This window comes from Trematomus bernacchii, unplaced genomic scaffold, assembly GCF_902827165.1.
Source record: "Trematomus bernacchii unplaced genomic scaffold, fTreBer1.1, whole genome shotgun sequence".
NCBI classification, from domain to species: domain Eukaryota; kingdom Metazoa; phylum Chordata; class Actinopteri; order Perciformes; family Nototheniidae; genus Trematomus; species Trematomus bernacchii.
Genome location: NW_022987727.1, coordinates 2,901,834 through 2,924,432, shown reverse-complemented (window position 1 = coordinate 2,924,432; position 22,599 = coordinate 2,901,834). Strand labels below are relative to the sequence as shown.

Here is a 22,599-nt window from a genome sequence, read left to right as displayed (position 1 = left end):
GTTATGATTTGACTGCTAGCTTTGTGCAAGAAAAGTCAGTCATGTGTTTGGTTTGGAGCTAATTCCAAATCATGAGCCTTTACTAATCCTTGAGATCAAGCTCTGGCTGTTGGCTGGCAAGCAGCAGACCGGCCCCCCATCACCTTTTCTGGTTTTTACTCCTAAAATCAGCTTCACAGGATATTGGACTCTTGTGTATCTCATACTGCCACAGCTCCTTTTAATTCCCATTGAAATACTTGATGTAGGATTTTTTTCAGGAGAAAAAGTTGCCTGTTTCACCTTTAAAAGTCACCTATTATGCAATATCCACTTTTTCATGTCTTTTATATGTAAACATGTGTCCCCTCTGTGTAAGGAGATTCTGAAAGTTTCAGGAAAAAAGACCCCCTCTCTTTTTCTCCTGATCCATTTATATAAAAACCTGTCTGAAAATGAGCTGATCAGATTTGGGCCACTTTATGATGTCTGGCTTGTGTAACCATTAGCCAATCCCCAACCAAGGTAACCCCCCCCCCACCTTATCACCTGAATCTCCTCCTAGAGCACCATTGTGTTCTTTTTAACCAAATATCTCACAGAGGGACGTGGGGAGGGGCTCCTTATTTTCATCTAAAGTAACACACAGAGAATCAGCACTTTTGAAACAGGGCTGAAACAGAGGGGTTTATGGGATGCTACAATGATCTGTTTGGTATTTGGAGCCAAACACTTCAGAGACATGTTTTGTATATATCTGAGACCTATTATATATTGATGAAAAACAGTATAATAGGAGACCTTTAATGTTTTAATTCATATATTTTTTGACCAGACGGCATACTTTCATGACCCCAGCAAAGGCACTGCATTGTATTTATCCTTGGCTTACGAGTGTGAGCAAATCTGTTCTGGTAAAGCCTTTTTGAAAATGAAAAGACAGAAGGCATAATCTGATTTACTCACCCATATTGAATCTGCAAAATCAGATTGTCTCCACAATTGCATTGGGTCAAAGCAAATCTCATGTAAAAATCGTTTTTACTGGTTATTTATTTTTGAAGTTGGAGGACATTTTCAGCTACTTTACTCTGACAATACTGACACCATTTAAAACACTCTTTGCATATATTCTGTCTAGTTGGAATTGTTATTATAAACAGATTGGAAGACAGCCTTTAATAATATAAACAGGCTGAGATTTGGACACCCAGAGCAACAGTAATATAAAAATGCAAAATAAAAAAGAGACACCGGGGGTGAGGGTGAGTGGGAGAGAGAGAGAGAGAGAGAGAGAGAGAGAGGGAGAGGGAGACGGTGAGCCAAGCAGAGAGAGGATTACCATGGCATCCACCCAGAGAGCAGTTGTGTAGCTAACGCTGAGTTACCATATGCAGGGAGGCACCAGTCTCACACGATCACACACACACACACACACACACACACACACACACACACACACACACACACACACGGGACACAGTGGCCTGGCCACAAGCCTATAGATTGATCCAGCTCCACATACGGTGCAACATTCTAGTCACTCGGGTCACGTGATCTGTCCTATTTAACGCACATTACCAGAGCTGACACGGGTTAAATGCTAAGTGGCATTAGAGTGGACAAAAGTCATGACAATAGGAACAGTTATATATCATGGTGTGCTTAATGTAAGCATTGATTTGTCCTGCTGGTGAGATGAGCTATCTTTAACAACACACACTCAGTGGATGTATTCCAATTAGGGCTGCACCTAATGATTCAATTAATCTTTGATTAGCTGCCATTTATCTTCAAGAATTATCAAATGATCATTCGGTCTATACCATGTTAGTAAATAGTCAAAATGGTCCACCACAGTCACGCCAAGGTGTTGTCTTGTCTTGTTCATTGTGAGAAAAGACAATTAATTATATTACGCTTTGGTTTATTGTCTAAAAGTCAACAACATGCACTGGAGTACTGAATGTTTCATGATGCAAGAACAGTCTGCTCAGTGCTTAATGGTGAAACACAGGCCTGTACATGATGAGCCGATGCACTACTTAATGCTTTATCCACTGTCCTCTGAGACTGCAGCCGGTGAGCACGTCGCTCTTCTTCTCCTGTGTCACCAAAGAGAAGGAAGCCGGGGGGATTATCGGTCCAAATGCAGCTTGAAAGATTGTGTAATTTAAGTTCACAGTGCGGCCACATCTCTCTCCTTTCCTGCCTGTTTCCCTGTGAATGCCACACCTGAAATATATCTCCCCTGTTACGGCTTCAGGCGTGTACTTTACCGTCCGTCGACCTCAGTGAATGTGTTTGTATGTGTCTTGGACATGTATTACATTTCTGTGTGCAAGCTGTCCGTCTGTGTCAACATATGCCACTGTATGTGTCTGCCTGTCACCCTCTCTCCCTTCCTCTCTCACCCTCCCTCCCTCCATCACTTTGTGTCTGTGTGAGTGAGCATGCAGAGTGATCCAGGGAGTTAATTACAGGGGGTGCCTGTAAGGCTGGAACAAAAACCCTGCACAGGCAGCATAACTCGGGCGGCAGAAACCAGACCGGTTCAACCCAGTCATCCCAGACTGGTCCAGCTCGCCCCTCTCGCAGGACTTCACACACGAGGGCAGCGGTCGAGTCTGCGGCGCTGATGAATACCACTTCAAATATTTGTTTTACCATGCATTGTTTTTAGGACTGTGTATTGGCAAAAATGACGTCATGTATCGAGATACAGGGCTTAAGAATATATCACAATACTATAAGAGAGGAGATATATTGCAATTATTTGAGCAATAATATCATAGTATAAAGAACAAATAAAAAAATGTTTAGACAATCAGAAGAGTGGCATCTGCATTTATTGAAGTCCATGATACATCCTGCATCATAAGACTTTTTGTGATATCTGCCCAAAGGAATTAACATTAGTTTTTTAGTTTAGAAAATGATGTGCATGCAAAATTGCTTTAACTAATTAATTAACTACAAAAAATACAACATTTGTATGTGTACATGTATACAGTGTCTTTCATAATCGATATATAATATAGCGATACTTAAAGGTAGGGTAGGTAAGTTTGAGAAACCGGCTCGAGATACACTTTTTGTTATATTCCATGGAATGCTCTTAACATCCCGATAGCAATGAATATCTTAAGTGCTTTGACAAAAAATCCATAAAAAAATGTCATCTGTGGAAGCTGTAGTACTGTAAAAAGCACGACCAATCATTTTAGCCGGCCCGGCTAAAATAACTGGATGGCCTACCTGCCTGTCAGACTTCCATCTGTGCACAAACTTATCTCGTGCCCTCATTGGTCATGTGCGCGTTCGTGTGTGTTGGAGGAGGGGCTCTGTAAGGAAGTGGCAGATTTTTTCCGGTTGTGTATTTTCAAATTCTAGCGCACTTGAGCTGGTTTCTCCAAAATTACCTACCCCACCTTTAAGTGTATTGAAAATAATGTTTTGTAATTTGTTTGTATTGTTATAGAGCCTTTTGTATTTATGACTGCAGTTGAATGCCAGTTAAGGATGTTGCCTGCTACAATCACCGTGCCATGTTTCTCAGTAATAACGCTCATCCGTGCTAAGGCCATCAGAGCACTTGTCATAGTTAAGGGTTATATCAACATTATAGTGCAGTGTGCAGTCCCTGTGAAATAGAGTCCAGACCTTTTGTTCACCTGTATAGAGTCGAGACCCCTGGACTGACAGTTGACTTCAGGATAAACAGGATAGTCTCTGGACACTGACAGCTGCTTGTCTCATATTAAAAATATTGTCCGTATTCCTAAACCTTGATAATAAAGTGTTGAAATTATTCTAGAGGAAAATATCATATGCAAAAAAAAAAAACCTAGAAAATCTAAGTATTACAAAAAGGTATTTTTTCTGGTCATCATTCTTTCTGATACAAATGCCATTTGGTCTGGGCCAGGTAGAGCAAAGACAGACTATTGATAGCTGATCTAAATTAGGAGAGTCAAAATGAAATGGACCATAGCTGAACTGAGTAGACCCGGATGGGATTGATCCAACCAAACTGACCAGACACATGGCTCAACCGCGGCATCGACGGTTGGCAAATATCCCTCGGGATGTATCCCCATTACGTAACCCACAGAGGAGATTCAATTGCTATTGAATGTTTGAGACAGTATCTAATTAGCCCAGCAGTCAATGCAAGTGTCATGTGGTAATCAATACATCTGAATCACTTATGATCACAATATTATGACATGATGATGATTATCTAAGGGAAGAGGTTAAGAAAGGGAAGAACTCTGACTAAGATTTATAAGGTAGCGTTGATGTCAATTAAAAAAAGACCTTTGCACATACAGTATGAGGAGCAGAATTCAGTACATGGAAATATGAAGTTTACCTCCTGCTAACAAGAGGTCACATAAAAAGAAAGGCAGTGCAGTGAATCTGCAGTCTGATTTATCTGTGAAGGTTAATGAAGGTGAAGGTTCTAATCCGGCGTGTGGGCCAGCCCTTTTCCAGCAATCTATCTTGTTAGTGTGAGCTGTTGTAGCTTACAGTAATCTATTCCTAGCCACCCGCCACCACCCGATTTTCAAGCACCAACGTGCTTATTCCCACACTACAGAGTCATGCAAACTATAAATGTACTCATTCATGTACACATGACTACCTAGAGCAATATTTATGCATTCCTCTGTGTTTATAGTGCCCTAAAATATGTTTTTGTTTATCCATCTGTAGCTGAGGCAAGTTCAGACCTTTCAGACAAGAATGTAACCAGGGAAGCCAGTTCATCTTCAGTAGGTATGATATCTGACACTCATGCTGTGTTTGCCAAAATAGATGTTTTAGGGCTCACATGCTTTGGCATTCATGACCCCAGCTTCTTAACCACCCATCAAATGTGCCCTGTAAGCCATATCCTGTCCATTTCCCTGGTGCGTTATGAAGCTACTTAACCTGCAGCTTGACCTTTTGCATTGGTAGATGTCTGATCCAAAAAAATCACATGGTGCACAAACAGGTCTTACTGTACAACAAGTTACAGTACTCAGGTCCCTGCAAAGGAGGCGCCTTGTGACAGCAGTATCACATGACCAACTGACATGCAGGTGCGGATAAATCACAGAAACACCCGACACATATTGTGTAATAATAACCTGCAGGAAGTACTGCATTTGTGAACTGTCTAAGGTTCTATATTTGTGAGGCTGTCTCAAAGGTGGTGAAGGGATCATGGTAGTTTATCTACTAACTGTGGCTAGTGGCAAGTTAAGAGAGAACTTATCACTAAAGTGCAGTCTGACACAACAAACCACCAGCTACAGTTTAAAAAAGACTGCAGAATCAACATAGCTCTGACTCATTCTTGGGTTGTCAGCTGCCCAGCAACATAGGTATTTATTTTACCGTGTGTGTGACCACAATAGCTTTACTGTGTATCATGCTGTCACAAAACATGACAGATGTGTATAGATCAAATGTAAGGTCCAGTGTAAAGATGGCATAGCCAGAGAAAGGGGGGAGGGGGGGCAAAGTGGCCATTGGCCCCCCACACTTTGTCCCCTATGCCCTATTTGACACCGATTTGGGTGATCGTGTCTAAGCGAAGTCGCTGAAAGTAAATTAAAAGGGGTGGCTAAACAGGAAGTATATACTGTATAGTATATAAACGTAAATGTAATTGAATGGATCTCCCTCATATCTTATGCAGTGATCTGAGTCAGTATCCTGTTTGGGTAGCTGTGCATCCTGGTGTTTACCTCATAAGGTTGCAGAAATGGAGAACAACCATGCTGATGCAGGAGAAGAAGGATCTATGCATATTTGTCTTTCTGTTGCTTCACCATTTCCATTCATCTCAAGTTAAGAAAAGAAATGCCAATTTGTTTGTCAGATCTGTTTTTGTGAGTTGCTGTTGAAAACAAGTTGAGTAAATGATTAGGCCTCCTAGCAGCAGTAGTTGTGTGTGGGTGTTTTAGCAGACTTGCAAATGGAGTGAGGACTTTTTTTGTTGTTGCGCCTCTTTTTGTATGTGTGTGCGTGTGTGAGAGTTTGCTGAATGGGAAGTTAGTTTGTGTGAGTCTGTCTAGACACAATCTGAACAACTGAACTCTTTGTGACCTTTTACCAACCCAAGGGCTGTCTGACTCCACACTCGGGGAGACACGATAGATGCTGAGGATGCAGCAGGCAGGGACACAGACCAGCACTCTGTCAGACTCTGAGGCAGACGGCTGCTCTGACTGAGGGGCGAGACGGAGGACAGGAACACCCTTACACAGGCAGTAGTCCCTGACGATATACAAAAAAACAAGACATGTAGATACGGGTAAACATAACATAGAGACAGACAGCATTGAGCATGATCAGACACATTTGCAAACTAACTATCATAATCATAGTGACTAGAATGATCACGGTACTGTTGTTAACATTTGCTGGGTACTATCCATCCAAACTTTATATTCTGAGTGCTTTCATTAAGTTTAGCCATATTTTCTTCCATACAAACAAACAGCCCAATATGCATGCTGCTGTTTCTGAGAGCGTATTGCTTACTTCCATTGATGCTGGACGAAAGGTTTTAATGATGATCGAAATTTGAAACAGGAAGTGTCATCTCTACGGTACACAGTCAGGTTATCAACAGATGAATAAGCATGCACTTAGTAACATGAGGTAGTTAGTGTTGAAGGAATGAGAGAAGCGACATAGCCTGGGTAACTTATTCATAGCCTTAACAGTACAATGAGGAGCAGCCTTTTTGTTGATGCTACGTCCCTGTTGAGAGGGGAGGGAGATTACTTCCAAAAAAGGACACTTGTTACCAGTATAGAGACAGAGAGGAAAAGATTTCTCAGAAGATAAAACACAGACACAGGGGAAGAGAAGCAGAGGAACAATAAACCAGTGTATGCTAGAAAAAACACATAATACGTTGAGATAGATGTAGCAACAGATAAACTGTTTATTTGTGGCCAAGCATCTGCAGTACACCGCCTCCCTGTGTGTACAGCAAAAAGCTCAATATCAATAGAATCGATCAGTGGAAAGCCAGTGTGCAATGTTAGGATGATTTCTATTTATAGGTGGGTCTGTTTGTGACATAACAATGGCTGCCATCCGACTCTCTGGCAGTTATCGAGTCAGACACAGTCTTTATTTTTATTTCCTTTATTTCCTTTTCTAATTGAAGGTAGCTGATTTATAAATGTAAACACATGGCATTGAACTGTACTTTTTTCTTGAATTCAAACTCTTCCGCACAATCGAGGGGAACACATTTCCTCACAGTTCAAAAGGTCAACAATAAAGACCACATATCTGAAGTGCTTTGTTGTTCGCACACATTTAAAAAAGCAGACTAGAACAGTTGCTTGTGGCAAGTCTTAAAATACACACTGATTTAATGGGCCACTTTTCTCCACTGTAAAATGTTTTGATTTTGCACTTGTGCTTGATTCTTCTATATTGTATCATCAGCACACTACATGCTTATTCATAAATACAATTTCCTGTTGACTTGATATTATATATAGAGCTTAATGAATGATATGACACAGTATTGAGTATGTAAGTCGCTTTGGATGAAAGCGTCTAACAAGTAACATGTAATGTCTAACAAGTAACATGTAATGTAATATGTGTGTTTTTATCTGAAAAAGCAGGTATTAAGAAGAGCACCACAGGGTGAAGAAAACTGAATAACTCTGTTTTCAGAAAACAAGTAATACGTGGAGATAACCTAAAAGAATACCTGTTTTTTTATTACTGCAGAACAGAACACCCTTACTGCATAACATGTACAGTATGAGTCTTAGATCTTATAAATAACCAATGCACCAGTGTTTTAAGAGAGGGATAAGTCCATGGCTGTGTCTGTTCCTTTTCCTGTGGGATGCTAATTATGCAAGAGAATGGGTTTTCTGTCTGTCGCGTCCATTCTGGTCCGCCATACTGGGGACGTGTGGCAGATGCAGTAGAAATGTGTTTTATTAAGCCAAGGTTTGGGTGTTGTCTCAGCACGGCTGCAACCCTTCATTGCTAGCACCATCTAGTGGCAGCAGGTGTTAGTTCACAGTCATGGGTGTGTAGTGTCAGGGAGCCTCGTGGTGTTTAGTGATCTGAAGATAATGTGTGGCAGCATTCTCGTAAAGCTTATGGAAACAAATTAAGCAGTTTTTGCAATGATGGAATCAACAGCCCGTGTATAAGAGACAGTATTTCTAAAGCTCTTGGAAAATGAACGTTCATGCCGTATAACTCTGTGTTTTCCTCTCACTTCAGGACCGCAAGCTGACCAAGGCGGAGCAGCAGCGCTTCAAGGAGGAGGCGGAGATGCTGAAGGGGCTCCAGCACCCCAACATCGTCCGCTTCTATGATTCCTGGGAGTCAGCGCTCCGCGGCAAGAAGTGCATCGTACTGGTCACCGAACTCATGACTTCAGGAACACTTAAAACGTTAGACAAACCTCCTTATAACAATTTCTCTTCTTTCAGCTCCAGCTCACTGTGACATTACATTGTATAATACGAATACACCGCTTCACATTTTCGAACATATCACATCATCACTAAGCAGCAGCTAGTGTCTTTTAGTTTGACTACAAAATCCGGCTTTGTCTCTTTTTGACCAGATACCTGAAGCGCTTCAAGGTGATGAAACCCAAGGTCCTGAGGAGCTGGTGTCGGCAAATCCTTAAGGGCCTTCACTTCCTTCACACTAGGACTCCTCCGATAGTCCACCGGGACCTCAAGTGTGACAACATCTTCATAACAGGCCCCACAGGCTCGGTCAAGATAGGAGACCTGGGACTGGCCACTCTTATGCGGACCTCCTTTGCTAAGAGTGTCATAGGTAAGCTACAGAAATGGACCACGTACTTCCCTGAACAATGCAAGGAATTTAGTGGTTGTACAAGCAAACTGAGTCATGGCCTTTAAATGTATTTTCCCCTGCATTCAGCAATGTTACAGAGGCAATCATCGCACTGGAGGTATTGATTATTCTTGACAGAGTCATTTTAAAATCCATGTGGGCGGCACTTAATGTAAACAGAGAGCACTAATGAGATGTTGTCTGTGTGAGCCAGCTTAAGCAATGCACCCGAGTACCATTTAGCTCAATGAACTTTAAGATTGTTACCTTCTTTCGTCGACTTTGGGGCATTAGTGCTCTGTGAACATTGAGTTGTGTGAGAGTAAATACAGATTGTAAAAAGTGATAGAGGTGAAACAGTTTTAAGCATTTCAGCTTGTAATTGACTGAACCACTGTCTTTTCTAAACAGGAACTCCGGAGTTCATGGCTCCAGAGATGTACGAGGAGCACTACGATGAGTCTGTGGATGTCTACGCCTTTGGGATGTGCATGCTGGAGATGGCCACTTCAGAGTACCCCTACTCTGAGTGCCAGAATGCTGCTCAGATCTATCGCAAAGTAACAAGTGTGAGTGTCTTTGACTGTCTTACTCTCATACAAACTCAGCACATACTGTATGTAGTAATGACATGTGCAAAGCTCATAGTTTAGTTGTTTATTTAAATGTAACAAATGTCATTTTTGACATTGAAAGCTTTTATTGAGGTACATAAAGTCATATTTTGTTTTGAGTTATGAATAGTGATTTCTTTCACAACATTTTGAGTTGAAATGATCTGAAATAAATCCTACACTTCAATCTAAATCTGCAAATGGTTTAATACTAATAATACTGTGTTGCATCTGTTTAGAAATCCATAATTTCCTGTGAAGTAATTGCACTTTTCTTTTCCTGCAGGGTATAAAGCCAGCCAGCTTTGATAAAGTGAAAGATCCAGAGATCAAAGAGATCATTGAATGCTGCATACGCCAGAATCAGAGCCAGAGGTAAACAGGCTTTGACTTTGACTGCACTGTCTCATCATGAAGAATTCCAGACTTGGATCATAAAACATGCTTGCGCCTGCTTCACCACTTTTGTTGTCTCTCCCTTGACAGGCTCTCCGTCCGAGACCTCCTGAACCACGCGTTCTTTGGGGAGGACACGGGGGTCCGGGTGGAGCTGGCAGAGGAGGACTCGGGCACCCAGGACTGTCTGGCTCTCCGGATATGGGTGGAAGATCCTAAGAAGCTAAAGGGGAAGCACAAAGACAACGAGGCCATCGAGTTCAGCTATGACCTGGAGAACGACAGCGCTGAGGAAGTGGCTCTAGAGATGGTGAGACACATGGACAAATCAGACCTGACTATTAGAACCGGAGTGTATGTGAGGGCCCAGTGTGGGATAGGTAGACTGGGGAAAGGCTTTCGTGCTTCAAAGCTTGCAGGAAGATCAGCTGAGGGAAATCCTTCAGCTCATTTATCAGCCATTCCAAGGCACCTCCTTCTGACCTAGATTCCCTCAGCCTACCTCTAGTCATTTATATATATATGTATATCTCTCTCCCCCCCTCCCTCTCTCTCTCCTTCACGCTCTCTCGCTCTCAGGTAAAGTCAGGATTCTTCCATGAGAGTGATGCCAAGGTTGTGGGTAAATCCATCCGGGATCGAGTTAATCTGATCAAAAAGTCACGAGAGCGCCGACAGCAGCAGCTCCTCCAGCAGCAGCAGGAGCTAGAAGAAAAAAGAGACACCGCTGTCACCTCCTGCAGCTTTTCTCATCCATCCTGCCTGTCCTCACTGGGGCCAGGGGCAGCTGGTCAGACCGGAGGAGGGCAGGAGTCAGAGGAGCTGCCTGAAGTGGACCAGCATGTCAGGCAGCAACACATTTTCAGTGGGACAGCCCTTGGTTTGCCAGGTAGAGTATGCCCCTTTTAAGATTCAATTCAATGGCCAGTTGTGCTTGCATGAGAAGGGCTGCACCTGATGTAATCTTCTTGACATTCAACGCTTCTGTTTTCTGAATAAAGATTTGAATGTAAAAAATAAAATGTCTTTAAAGAAATCTTTAGATTTAATTACTGGGACTTTTTTCAAATTTCTGGGGGGATTTTCGCCAGCAATTTTAAAATACTTGAATCTGGCGATTGCTCCTTTTTACAGTTGATTTTGGTATGAAATTGAGCACGTCTTATTGGAGTGCCAAGCGAAGCCTTAACATACAAGTTTGAAAAATTAGTATAATAGCATTGTTTTTTTGTTCTTGTGGTTATTTAAATGTAATCCACGGCACTATTAGATTGCTGCAAGACCACCCTGTCGTTGGTGAATTTTGGAAATGATTACATCTATCTTTGTTTAGTATATATTGGCTTTTGGACTAAAATATAAAACCAATAATATTGGGATTGGTATAAATGTGCCTTATCTTTTTCTGCAACTGTGTTTGAAATTTGAATCAATTTGAACTATTCAGGACAGCCCTAGCTATGAGGTAATGCATTTTTACATTCCTTCTTTGTTAAAATTGTCTTTCACTCCAAAGGTGAGAGCATCGGGTCTGTCAGCTGTGAATCTTGTACGATTGCACAGAGCCAGGCGTACTCTCAGCAAGGGGAATCATACACCCACACTCTACCCCCTGCTGCATCCGTACGTCTACACTCTTCTCGTTTATAAATTCCACCAAAATCATTGTTTGAATCACATTGTTTATTACTTATTTTTCTTTCACTCCAGAGTGGAAGTGTTCCCCATGTGCCGATTGGTCAGAGTGTTGGTTTATCCAGCATGTCCGTAGGCCAAAGTGGAGGCGGACCCGTCGGTCAGACGTTTCTTCAGCCCAGCACCATGGTTCCACAGGTATCACAAAGTGTCCCTCAACAATATGTTCAGGTGATAATGGTGATCATACTAATACATATTAAAATGAAAGTCATATTTACACACCGGCTACAACATTTACCATTATTGTTATAAGAGTTAGAGCTATTGTTCCATCACATCTTGGGTTATTTTCCCTCAAATAACTACTTAACCAGCCACACACCATCCTCATAATCATCTGAGATAGACCATTTGACTGTTTGCTGTACAGGGTTTCCCCCAGGAGATTAGTTAGCAGTAGGGGAAAGGTGTAATGTACTAATACGCTCTTTAATTAAATATACTCTTACATCTGGTTGTATAAAATATTGCCTCTCTTCTTTTCACCCAAGGTTTAATGCTTTACTTCGGTGTTGGTATTAACCTTTTACAGAGCCCCGCTGGTGTCACATGGTAGAAAATAATGGATTTGTTTATCTGTAAATCCTCAAATTGACAATCTGTGTGCACATATTGTAATCCATTGAATATTTACGTCAATAAATTAAATATGACCTTACTGTTCCCTGTAGCATTTAATATGCTGCTATTTCACTATAATATCTCTAAAGAGAACTTATAATTAGTCAGTAGTACCGAGTCGTACATTTATATTACTTCTAGGCATTTAACTATGGTATCAATTTAATACGGTATGTTTATTTTTCTTATAGAGGCAAAGAAATGTATATTTCACAACAACCCTTCATTAGCAGTACATTTGTATTATTTATTTAAATGTATGTAGGCTCTGAAGTGTCATGGGCAAGATGTACTTAAGTGTTGCGTGCTCTTGGATTATAAACCTCAGGGCACAGATTAACACATAGAGGTTTTTATATACCGTGTGACCCCAGAGAAGCTCTGTAACTCTTCTTACTTTAGATGTGAAGTCTGTATTTCAGGTGATTTACAGCCCACTTGTGCTATAAAACACTGTGGGAAACCCTGTTAAAACAAATTGTAATACAATTAACTTTGTTTATAATTGATGCTTCTTACCAAAGCTTATTCTTACCTAATTCTTCTACCCCTCTCTTTTCCCTCTTCTTTCAACACCAATCATCATTCTGTCATTATCACTGATTAGTCACAAACATTCCCATCAGATGCGTTTCAAACTGCCACTCCCCATGGGACACTGGCCCCCTCACAGTCATACATACCTCCTGTTTCCCCACAAGCACCCAATAATGCCCTCACTACATCCATGTCAGTCAATGATCCTGCTGGACTAGGGGGGGCCGTTGTGCCCCTCGCTCAGCAGACCCAACCCTCTGCCACTCCCATGCAGCTCACTGACATCATTCCCCATGCGGCACCCCAGCAAACGCAGCCTGTCATAATCCCTCAGCAGACTATTGTCCAACAACAACAGATAGCGATGGATCCCCAGACCTCCGCCCTTCAGCAGCACCAGTCGCTTCAGCAAATGGAGGCCCAGGCCGCTCTGATCGCACAACAACAAGTTAGTGCACCGCAGCCACAAACGGATCATCATCCACAGAGCCTTCCAGCTATGGCTGTTCAACGTCAACATGAACCCCCGCAGCAGATACATGTACAGCAGCCGGTCAACACAGCTCCTCAGCAGCAGGTTTTACCTACACATCAAGGTATGGAGCAGCGAGCGATGTCATTACCACAGCAAGAGGAGCTACCTCAGACTTACAAACAGCAGCCAACAGGGGATCTGCGTGAACAGACAATGAGTCAACCCCAAATGCAACAACAGCTTCAGCACACTCTGCTTCATCAGCAACAAGCTTTACTGCTTGAGCAACATCAGACGTACGTCCAACAACAGCTTGATCAGCAACATCAAAACGCACTGCTTCAACAGCAGCAGCAGCAGCAGGCCCAACTACAACAACATCAACTGGAGCAGCAGCAAGCACTTATTCAGAAGCAATTGTTGGATCAACAACAGCAGCAAGCTCTTCTTCAACAGCACCAAGAGCAGCAGCAACAGCAAGGTCTTATACAACAACAGCAACCACAGCAAACACTTTTACAACAACAGTTAGAGCAGCAGCAACAGCAAGGTCTTATTCAACCACAGCCACCACAAGACACACTTTTACAACAACAGCTAGAGCAGCAACAACAACAGCAACCTCTTTTACAGCAGCCACAGAGTCAGGTTTTTCAACAAATTGGACACAACCAATCTGGAATACAAAAGGAACCAGAGAAGCAACATCAAAGTGGACTACAGCAGCAACAAATCGTATTGCAGCAGCAACCACAGCAGGCTCAACAGGAACAGGAACAGTTGCAGCAGCAAGCCTTACTCCGACAAATTGAACAACAACAACAACAAGCACTAATACATCAGCATCTGCAGCAGCAGGCTATATTACAACAGCAACAGCTACAACAGAAGGCTCAGCTTCAGCAACGGCAACATGAGCAGCAACAAGTGCAACTCCAACAGCAGATAGAGCAGCAGCAGCAAGCTCTGTTGCAACAACAGTTAGAGCAACAGCGTCAGCAACAATTCTTGCTACAACAACAACAAGCGGAGAGATTACATCAAAAGGCTCTGATACAGCATCAGATTCAGGAGCAGCAGCAACAAGCAGCCATCATTCAGAAACCGGAAGTTGTCTCTATTCCTCAAAGCAACAGTGAGCAGCAGATTCAGATGCATCCAACCGATATGCAGCACGTGTGTGTCCCACAACCAAACGCCCCCCAGTTTGCGTCTCATTCTGCTCTCACACAACAGCAAGCAGCAATGATCCAGCAGCAGCAAGCATTTGTTGCCCAGCCTCAGCATCACGCTGCATTAATGGAGGCTAATATCTCAGTTGGAGCTCCAGCCACTGAGATAATCCAGCACCAGGCTCAACTTGTCCCGCAGGCCCAGGTCCCCATGGCCCTTCAGACTACTCACGTCCCTGTCCAGACGCCTGCTGGTGTCCCAGCTCAAGTCCTTACCCAGCAAGGAAAGAGTGAGGCTCATCCCCAGAACCAGGTCCCAGTCCAATTTATCACCCAGTCCACAGTACAAGCCGCTCAGGCTATGATGGAAGCCCAAGTACCTGCTCCTGCAGCACTGATCCAGGGACAGAATCACGTCATCCAGACCCAGCAAATACCTTTACACACTAGTTACCCAGGACCTGCCGCCCTCACACAGACCCAGGTGATCCAGTCCCAACAGCCAACTGTGGACATTCAGATGATGAGCCAACAGAGCCAAGCTACTATCCAGCCTCTAGCTGTAATGGCTCCAATTCCCAGTCAGATCCAGCATGAGACTCTTGTTCAGCAAAATGCTCAAATGCCTGTGCTCATGCAGCCCCAGCTCCAGCAACAGACTCAAGGCCAGCCACCTTGCCAGCCACCTTGCCAAACACATGCTCAGGCCACGACTGCTGGCCTTTTGACCCATCAGTATTTCCCTCAGCCAACCCACCAAGCTGTGCCACCTTTACAACAGGATGTAACTCATATTACGCAGCAGCAGCAGCAGCAACAAGATCCAGTACTGCTATATCAGCAGATGATTCGGTCTCCTAGCTCAGCTGGAAGTGTTGGAACTACAAGTACTACTAGTCACAGTTCCATAGTTGACCCTGCAAACTTTGTCACCACTCCTCATCCTGTGCAACAGATTGGACAGGCCTATACTGTCCAGGCCCAGCAGCAGCTCCCAGGAGACCCTTCAGTCCTTCAGTCCATCTCCCAGGCTCCCATGCCTCAGTCTGCTGTGCAATACGAGACACAGCTACAGAAGCCTCCTCCACAGGCTCAGTTACTGGCTCAGCCAATCCCAACGCCCATCCAGCAACCTTCTCCTATAAAACAGGCTGGGATGACCCTTGATGAGAGTCTGCAGCCCCCACAGGGTCCACCTGCTTCACATCTGGTGAGCCATCTCTCTGCACAGACAGGCACCAGTAATGTTGCAGAGCCCCAGTCCCTGCCCATCTACAGTCATCTCATGGCCGGCGCCCCCCCCGTCTCCGCAGCACCAAGCCAAGCAGATGCTGCCAGCTCACACACACACACAAACCAGCTTTCAGGCCCAAATCCACTCCCAAACACAGACGCACCTTCAGACACAGGCTCATTCTCACACTCAAACACGCACTGGGATACCTATTGCTGAACAACCCGTTCTACCCCATGCTGTCTTTACTGCACAACAAACGCCCCTCAGCCCCTCTCATACCTCATGTCCCCCAACATCACTACCATCTCTCCCTTTCCTGCCATCCCACCCTCCTGCTGCTGCCCCTCTGCCAGAGCTGCCTACATCTCCTCCAGCAGCCAAGATAACCCTACCAGGGCAGGCCGACTTTATACCCACCTCCCCTCTGCCTGTCACTACTCAACAATCGCTTGACTCTAATGCCCCCAAACTGCCCCAAGCCTCGCTGCAAGACTGTCACCTTACCCTGTTGGGCATTGCTCAGGTACAGGAAGAATGAGAGTTGATTAAAAATAATTATACGTTGCTGACATACTGGCAGAATGATTGAGTGTACTACTAACTACTTATTTGAAAACACTTTGACTTTTGGTTTGAAACTAACCAGTGTTTAATCTTTAAACATAAGTATATTTATAGAATCGTGCATGTGTTATTAGATGAAATGTTTATTATTACATTATAGCCTTACTTGGATCTCATATGCTAACGGTGTTATTTCTCTTTTCTTTGTGTCTGCATACTCCTGTGCTTGTTTTCATTTTACTCTACAGGATAGGCCATACCTGTCTAGAACAGAGCATCATTCTTCTTCAGGGTATGTCTCTTATCGTGCTATTTCTACATAATAGTTGTTGCATATCAAATCATTCAACATGTCAATCCGTCAAGATAAAACACTGTAGTAGTGCTGATACTGAGAACTTTCAAATGCCTTAGTCTGAAAACGGCTCAAGACATTAAGTGCAATCAGTCTTCTGTGTAAACACATTGGGGGCAAAATAGTTCTGTATTTGTATCCTGAGCCTTTATATAAGGAGATGCCAATGGAAATAATGGCATAATCAGCAAACACATTTTTCAGTGTCAGAATAGTGGTTAGACTAGGGTTAGATAGAATATTAATATTGCATTAGGTTAGTATTACATTTTTTTTTTTACAAATATCTATATGCTAACTTATTGTTAGCCCGTATTGACCATACCCACAGTGTAGTGGTCAACATGAATAATACATTCGGATGTGTTTGTTTGTGATATAAAACGCTTAAATGTATCATGTTGATAATAAATATATGCATCACATATACATATTTTCAGAGATGTACGGTATGTGCTAAGGGTATTTTGCATCATGATGTGTAACCACCCTTTTACCTTACCACACACAGGTCTGTTCCAGCTAATGGAGAGGAAACCCTTCAGCTTATGGCCATTGGGAAGTTAGATAAGTTAAAGATACAAGGAAGAGCTTCCGGTCAGAAGTCTGAGAACATTTCACATCAGTTTCAACTGAGCATGCTCCAGGTAAGAAAAGGCAACCCCTAGCATATGTGCTGAATTCATGTATACTATAATGTTTTGAAAACTAAACCTCTATAATGTTGATTTATCATGTCCTCCCCAGGTGTCAGGCAGTGGGGACAATATGGTGGAATGCCAGTTGGAAACCCATACCAACAAGATGGTAACATTTAAATTTGACACCGAAGGGGATGCAGCAGAGGATATAGCAGATTACATGGTAGGCCGCTCATGTATTTATAACGTATGCATTGCTTCTAAAAAAGATTCATTGTATGTCTTCATTAATGCTGTCTGATTGCATTTTGTCTGTAGGTAGAGGAGGACTTTGTTCTTGATGTAGAGAAAGCGACATTTGTTGAGGAGCTTAGAGCCACAGTCAAGAAAGCTCACGAAATTCTTCAAACACATTCACAGGTATGTTGATATCCATATTTTAACACCTCACACCTTCTCTCCTCTGTAATGTTTCTGTTTTTGAATAATAATAATTTATAATCTCTATTCTTCAATAGACTGGATCAACTGACCAGTTGTTTGTGAGCACTCCGACTAGTTCTTCAAGTGAGTTATGAATAAATGCTTTTTTAGTCACAAAAAAGTAGCACTAGAAAATAAAAGAAATGTGTATCTTCTATAAATTGTTCTAACTAGGAAAATACGTCTATGCTTTTCAGTGGAGGCAGTGCCCCATTCCTCCCCAGTGGGACGCTGGCGCTTCTTTATCAATCAGACTATTCGCCACAGAGACTCTCTATCCGGAGCAGAAACATTGCTTACATCTGAAGAGATGAGGATTCCTCTGTCTCCTCAAACAGAGAGAGGTGAGCTCTGGGTTTAATTTCAATGCTGCCTATTTACATGACTGACATGACAGCATAACAAAAACTAACCATGTGTTCCTCTCTGCGCCTGTAGAAAGTGAAGGATCCCAGAGTCTGGAGTCCATAACAGGACTGACTTCTCCCCCCTGCCCCGCCCTTTCCGCCACCTCCCCTCCTGTCTCCACTGCCTCTGCCCCTGCCTCCATTGCCCCCTCAAGCACTGCTGCGCCGGCTCTTTACCCCACTGCCCCTGAAAGCATCTCAGCACCAGCCTCCACTCTTAAATCCTCTGTCCCCGCCACTGCTTCAGGTGGTTTTGAACAGCCAATCCTAACCTCAGCTTCTGTTGACCAAATTGCAAGTGTTCCCTCATCCATAGCAATACCTGCTGCAAACCCCCCCACTGCCCCTACTGTCATGTCTCCCACACCCATAACCATTCTCCAAGATGTCCTTGCTTTTCCTGGAAGCAATGGTTGCTCCACTGTCACAGGTCAGAGTATGGGGGATACATTGCTAACTGCTACAAGGTCATGTGTCCCTGCAGCGGACCAATCTTCAACTTCTTTCAGCTCCCCTCCTCCTGCTGCAGCGGTGACCTCTTCTGCGGTAAGCTTACTTGGCATGGAGCATCAGCAAACGCTCATTCAGCAATCCCCACAAAAACCACAGGCACAACTGCAGCCTGCGTTACAGCAGCAGGTTCCGGTAGTTCAACAGCAACTGCAGGCAATGCAGCTTGAACAACAGATACAGCAGGCAGCACCACAGCAACAGCAGCATCCAGTGTATCCAGAGCAAATGCAGATGCAGCAGTCACTCCAGCAGCTACAACATCAGCAACTAATGCAGCAACAGATACAGCTGACTGATGTGCAGGTGTTGCAACAGTCTGTGCCTCTGCAGCAGTTTCTGCCACCTAGTCCCCCACAGCAGACCCAACAAGCCCTTCCTCAACAGCAAACACCTCAGTATACCCAACAGGTGATGCAACAGCCTGCGCTACAACAGCAAGTAATGGCAACCCAAGCTGCTGCATTGCCTCAACAGCAGGCTGCCATTGATCAACAGCAGCAGCTACACCTACAACAGACAATGCACTTACAGCAACAGCACATGGTGCAACAGCAGCAGCAGCAGCAGCAACAGCAACAGCAGCAACAGCAACAACAACAGCAACAGCAACAGCAACAGCAACAGCAACAGCAACAGCAACAGCAGATGTTTATGGGTGCTGTGGCTTCAAATCCAGATCACAGCCAAATGCTGCCTGTGTCAATTAGTCAACAGTTTCTTCAACAACAGGCCCAGCTAAATGTTAGCCCGATACCACAACAGCAGATTCCACAACAAACACAAATCCCTGCTGAGTTGTCACACCAGCATATACAGCAGCAACACACTGAGCAGCAACAAGAAGCGGTTAAAACGACAGACACACCGCAGAAACAGCAGTCCTCTTTACAGATGTCAGAGTCAGAGGTTTCTACAGGAGAGACAAGTTTCACAGAAGACACATGCAGCTACTTTACGAATGTCCCCCCTTCCTCTGAATCCTCTCTGCCGCCTCTCAATCTGAGCTCTGATGCACCCGTACCAACACTCTCCCTCACGATGACACCATCTCCCGCTCAGCCTTCCTCCGTGGCTGAGTCAGACAGTGAGGGCCCCCCCAAAATTGAATTTGTGGACAACCGCATAAAGACCCTGGATGAGAAGCTGAGGAACTTGTTGTATCAGGAGTACAGCAGCGGGGCGGCGCCGGCCTCTGGACCTACATCAGCTGCCTCCACGTCAGCAGGAGGAGACGAGTCATCTGAGCCACTGTCTCTCCACCACTCTTTCCCCCAACATGCCTCCTCCTCAAATACTTCTCCTCACTCCTCATCCTCTTCTACCTCCTCTACAACCTCCCGTTCCTCATCCACCTCCCCTGACCCAGAGAGGGGTTGCAGAGGAGAAATACCTTCCTCAGAAGCCGTTTATTTTGCAGAGAAAGGCCCAGTGGAGCACCAGCCTGGCCCATCTCTCCCCTCCACCTCTGCCTCCTCCACCCCGTCTGCCTCTCTCCTTCCTCCCAATCAGGATGAGTCTGTCGGGCGCCAGCGTCCACCCGTACCAGGAGAACCAACCATTCTTGTGAGTGAATCAAATTTGTCTTCGCTATACTAAATGTACATTATTTTATTTAGTAAAGCTGTTTGTTACATTTGTTGTTTTGACATGTTTGTGTGTCTCTCCGTTTTGAACGTCTCAACTCCATGCAGCCACTCTTAATTGTCTTAACTGTTCTAGGCTGTACGCCCACACTCTGACACCAGTACCACTGGAGACGCATCGTGGCCCCCCAATCAGCACCCGATCCCCCTCCGGCATGGACAGCAGAAGCACAATGCAGGAGGTGGATATTTTGGCCTAAACCTGACATGTCCTAGTATCAGAAATCCTGTTAGCAAGAAATCCTGGACTCGCAAATTCAAAAACTGGGCGTGCAAACTGCGCCACTCCGCCAGCTTGTTCAAGAAGCCCAGAGTCCAGCAAGGTAGCGTCCTCTCAGGGAGCGAGAGAGAGAGAGAGAATGGGATGTTGGGACATGGTCGTAAATCTAATATCTAGTACTAGTTTTAACATAGTAAAATAACTTTTGTAACCAACAGGAATTAATTACTGTTAATGTTAAAGGATGTTAATGTTGATAGCTAAATAATCCTGTTTTTGTATATTTTAATGTGACAATAGACAATCCATGTAATGTTAGTGTTGATATCACTACATGCATTATTGTTTTGTTTCCCTTCTTTTCTACATTTCTTTTTGCTTAATTTTATTTTCTTGGCAATCTTTGCTTTTGCATGGGTTGCTCACCCTGGGGCGAGAACAGACGAGAGTAGAGGAGGGTGGAAGATTGGCACAGTGTAGGAAGAGGTTGGCTCTGGAGTAAAGCCCAGCTGTGCCTGTGCCGTGACATTTCCCTTCATATTTCTGCCACGAGTCTGCAAGCACAGCCAGCAGCAACCATCTCACCTCCACCTGCTGCCTCAGTGTAGACAGCACCGGGCAACTCACATCATTACACATATAAGAAAGATGCTTAGTTGCTAAACTGATATTGTGTCATCAGTTTACATTTAGGAAATGTGTCGCCTTCTGTGTCAGCTCCTACAGTATAGCATGTCTCCATGAGACTATGCTATATATTGTAATAGTAGTAGACCATCATTTCATTTGCATTAACTGTATAAATATGCAGATTAAGATTACAGTTATTATTTCTAGTCTATATTGTGCACATTGCCCAGGGTTTATAAGGTTATCTTGTACATGGGTAGGCATTTCTCACAGCTGTAACAGCTGTCACGCTGACAATTATTTCAGCCGTCCTGCATGTGTTTTTGTTTATATGTTTAATATGATAAGCAATAGCGTAGCGCCTTTTCTGAGAGTGCACATGCATGAGCACATGTTATGTTCCGCACAACTGACTAATAATGGACCGTGGCCTGTAAGTAACACTAAAATAAGGGGTCAACCGATAATCATCTGGGATATCAAGCATTTACAAGAATAGTTATTTTTCAAATAAAAAAATGAAAATAAATCCACTACATTGGCTCTGGTGCAGCTAATGCAGACTAAAGCTGCAAGTAAATCAGTGTTTTATACAATGCTGCAGATATTGCTGTAGTTGAAATTAACAACACAATCACAACCGAAGTTGCAAAAACAAGGTTATTGGTCTCCTTGATGAATAATCAGCCTTGTCTCACCCCTGAAAAAAACAAATCAGTTGACCCCTAATTTGTATCAGGCTGCATACATATAAATGTTGATTTTAAATAATGCAGTTATTATCCATGTTAACACTTTGCACATGTAGTAATCCCAAATATCAAACACACTGAACAATATCACTGGAACAGAGCACAGATCTGGAATGTGATATTGGGCTCTGTTGTCTGATATATGAGTGGGAATATGGTGAGTCAGTGAGAATGAGTGAGTGGATGTGTGGGTGGGTGGGGGTAAACTGTTGTAAACATTCAAATGCCATTTCACTATGTGTTATTTTTATTAAATGCCTACTATAATTTTTCTTAATGACACAAGCATTTACCACCCCTTCCCACACGCCCATTACACATTCTTAAGATTGATTTTCTTTCATCCACAAAAATGTATTATCCAGTTTTTTGTTTATATTTTACCAAATTACATTCACAGAACTCATATGTTACACATTTCATAAAACTGCATGCAAGTCATGTTAGTCACAGAGTTAATGATGTGTGACACTGAAGGGTGATTTTTAACACTGTGCCTCTGTGTTCATGTCCCACGTCTATCTGTGCATCTGTATGTCTCATGTCGGGTACATTTTTCTGTGTTTGTTGCGTTCGTTCCTCGCCATTCTTTGTTCTCTTCATACCCGTGTCTCTGTGGTTTTGTCCCTGTCGGTCCTTGTCTCCCATTTTTTGTTTTTCATCCCTGTCTCTTTATCAGAAGGACGTTCCAGCAGTCAGGCACTTAGAGAGGAGAAGGAGGCGCCACCCCTAAATCCACCTCATGCACGCAAAGGACGATTTCAGGTAGGAGCAACAGAACAGATTTCATCTTTGCCACTCAT

The 22,599-nt window shown here is 43.5% G+C and overlaps 1 protein-coding gene across 7 annotated transcripts in view; it reads left to right on the top strand.

Moving 5' to 3' along the window:
• si:dkey-151g10.3 (serine/threonine-protein kinase WNK3) overlaps positions 1 to 22,599 on the top strand; it is a 39,997-nt gene that overhangs the window by 12,868 nt on the left and 4,530 nt on the right. For 3 of the 7 annotated variants that reach the window (XR_004557049.1, XM_034144799.1, XM_034144804.1), the window contains exons 3-19: positions 8,248 to 8,420; positions 8,597 to 8,817; positions 9,250 to 9,407; positions 9,739 to 9,827; positions 9,939 to 10,158; positions 10,428 to 10,737; positions 11,365 to 11,471; positions 11,559 to 11,714; positions 16,401 to 16,444; positions 17,019 to 17,154; positions 17,255 to 17,371; positions 17,467 to 17,568; positions 17,667 to 17,715; positions 17,829 to 17,975; positions 18,070 to 20,114; positions 20,271 to 20,517; positions 22,476 to 22,561. Coding sequence is in view for 6 of the 7 variants with exons in the window: in XM_034144799.1 (XP_034000690.1) it covers positions 8,248 to 8,420; positions 8,597 to 8,817; positions 9,250 to 9,407; positions 9,739 to 9,827; positions 9,939 to 10,158; positions 10,428 to 10,737; positions 11,365 to 11,471; positions 11,559 to 11,714; positions 16,401 to 16,444; positions 17,019 to 17,154; positions 17,255 to 17,371; positions 17,467 to 17,568; positions 17,667 to 17,715; positions 17,829 to 17,975; positions 18,070 to 20,114; positions 20,271 to 20,517; positions 22,476 to 22,561 (4,407 nt within the window). In the remaining variant the exon portion in view is untranslated. Of the gene's footprint in view, positions 1 to 6,151; positions 6,290 to 8,247; positions 8,421 to 8,596; positions 8,818 to 9,249; positions 9,408 to 9,738; positions 9,828 to 9,938; positions 10,159 to 10,427; positions 10,738 to 11,364; positions 11,472 to 11,558; positions 11,715 to 16,400; positions 16,445 to 17,018; positions 17,155 to 17,254; positions 17,372 to 17,466; positions 17,569 to 17,666; positions 17,716 to 17,828; positions 17,976 to 18,069; positions 20,115 to 20,270; positions 20,518 to 22,475; positions 22,562 to 22,599 lie in introns of those variants that run through there. The other 4 variants (XM_034144803.1, XM_034144800.1, XM_034144802.1 and 1 more) reach the window with 4 other exon arrangements.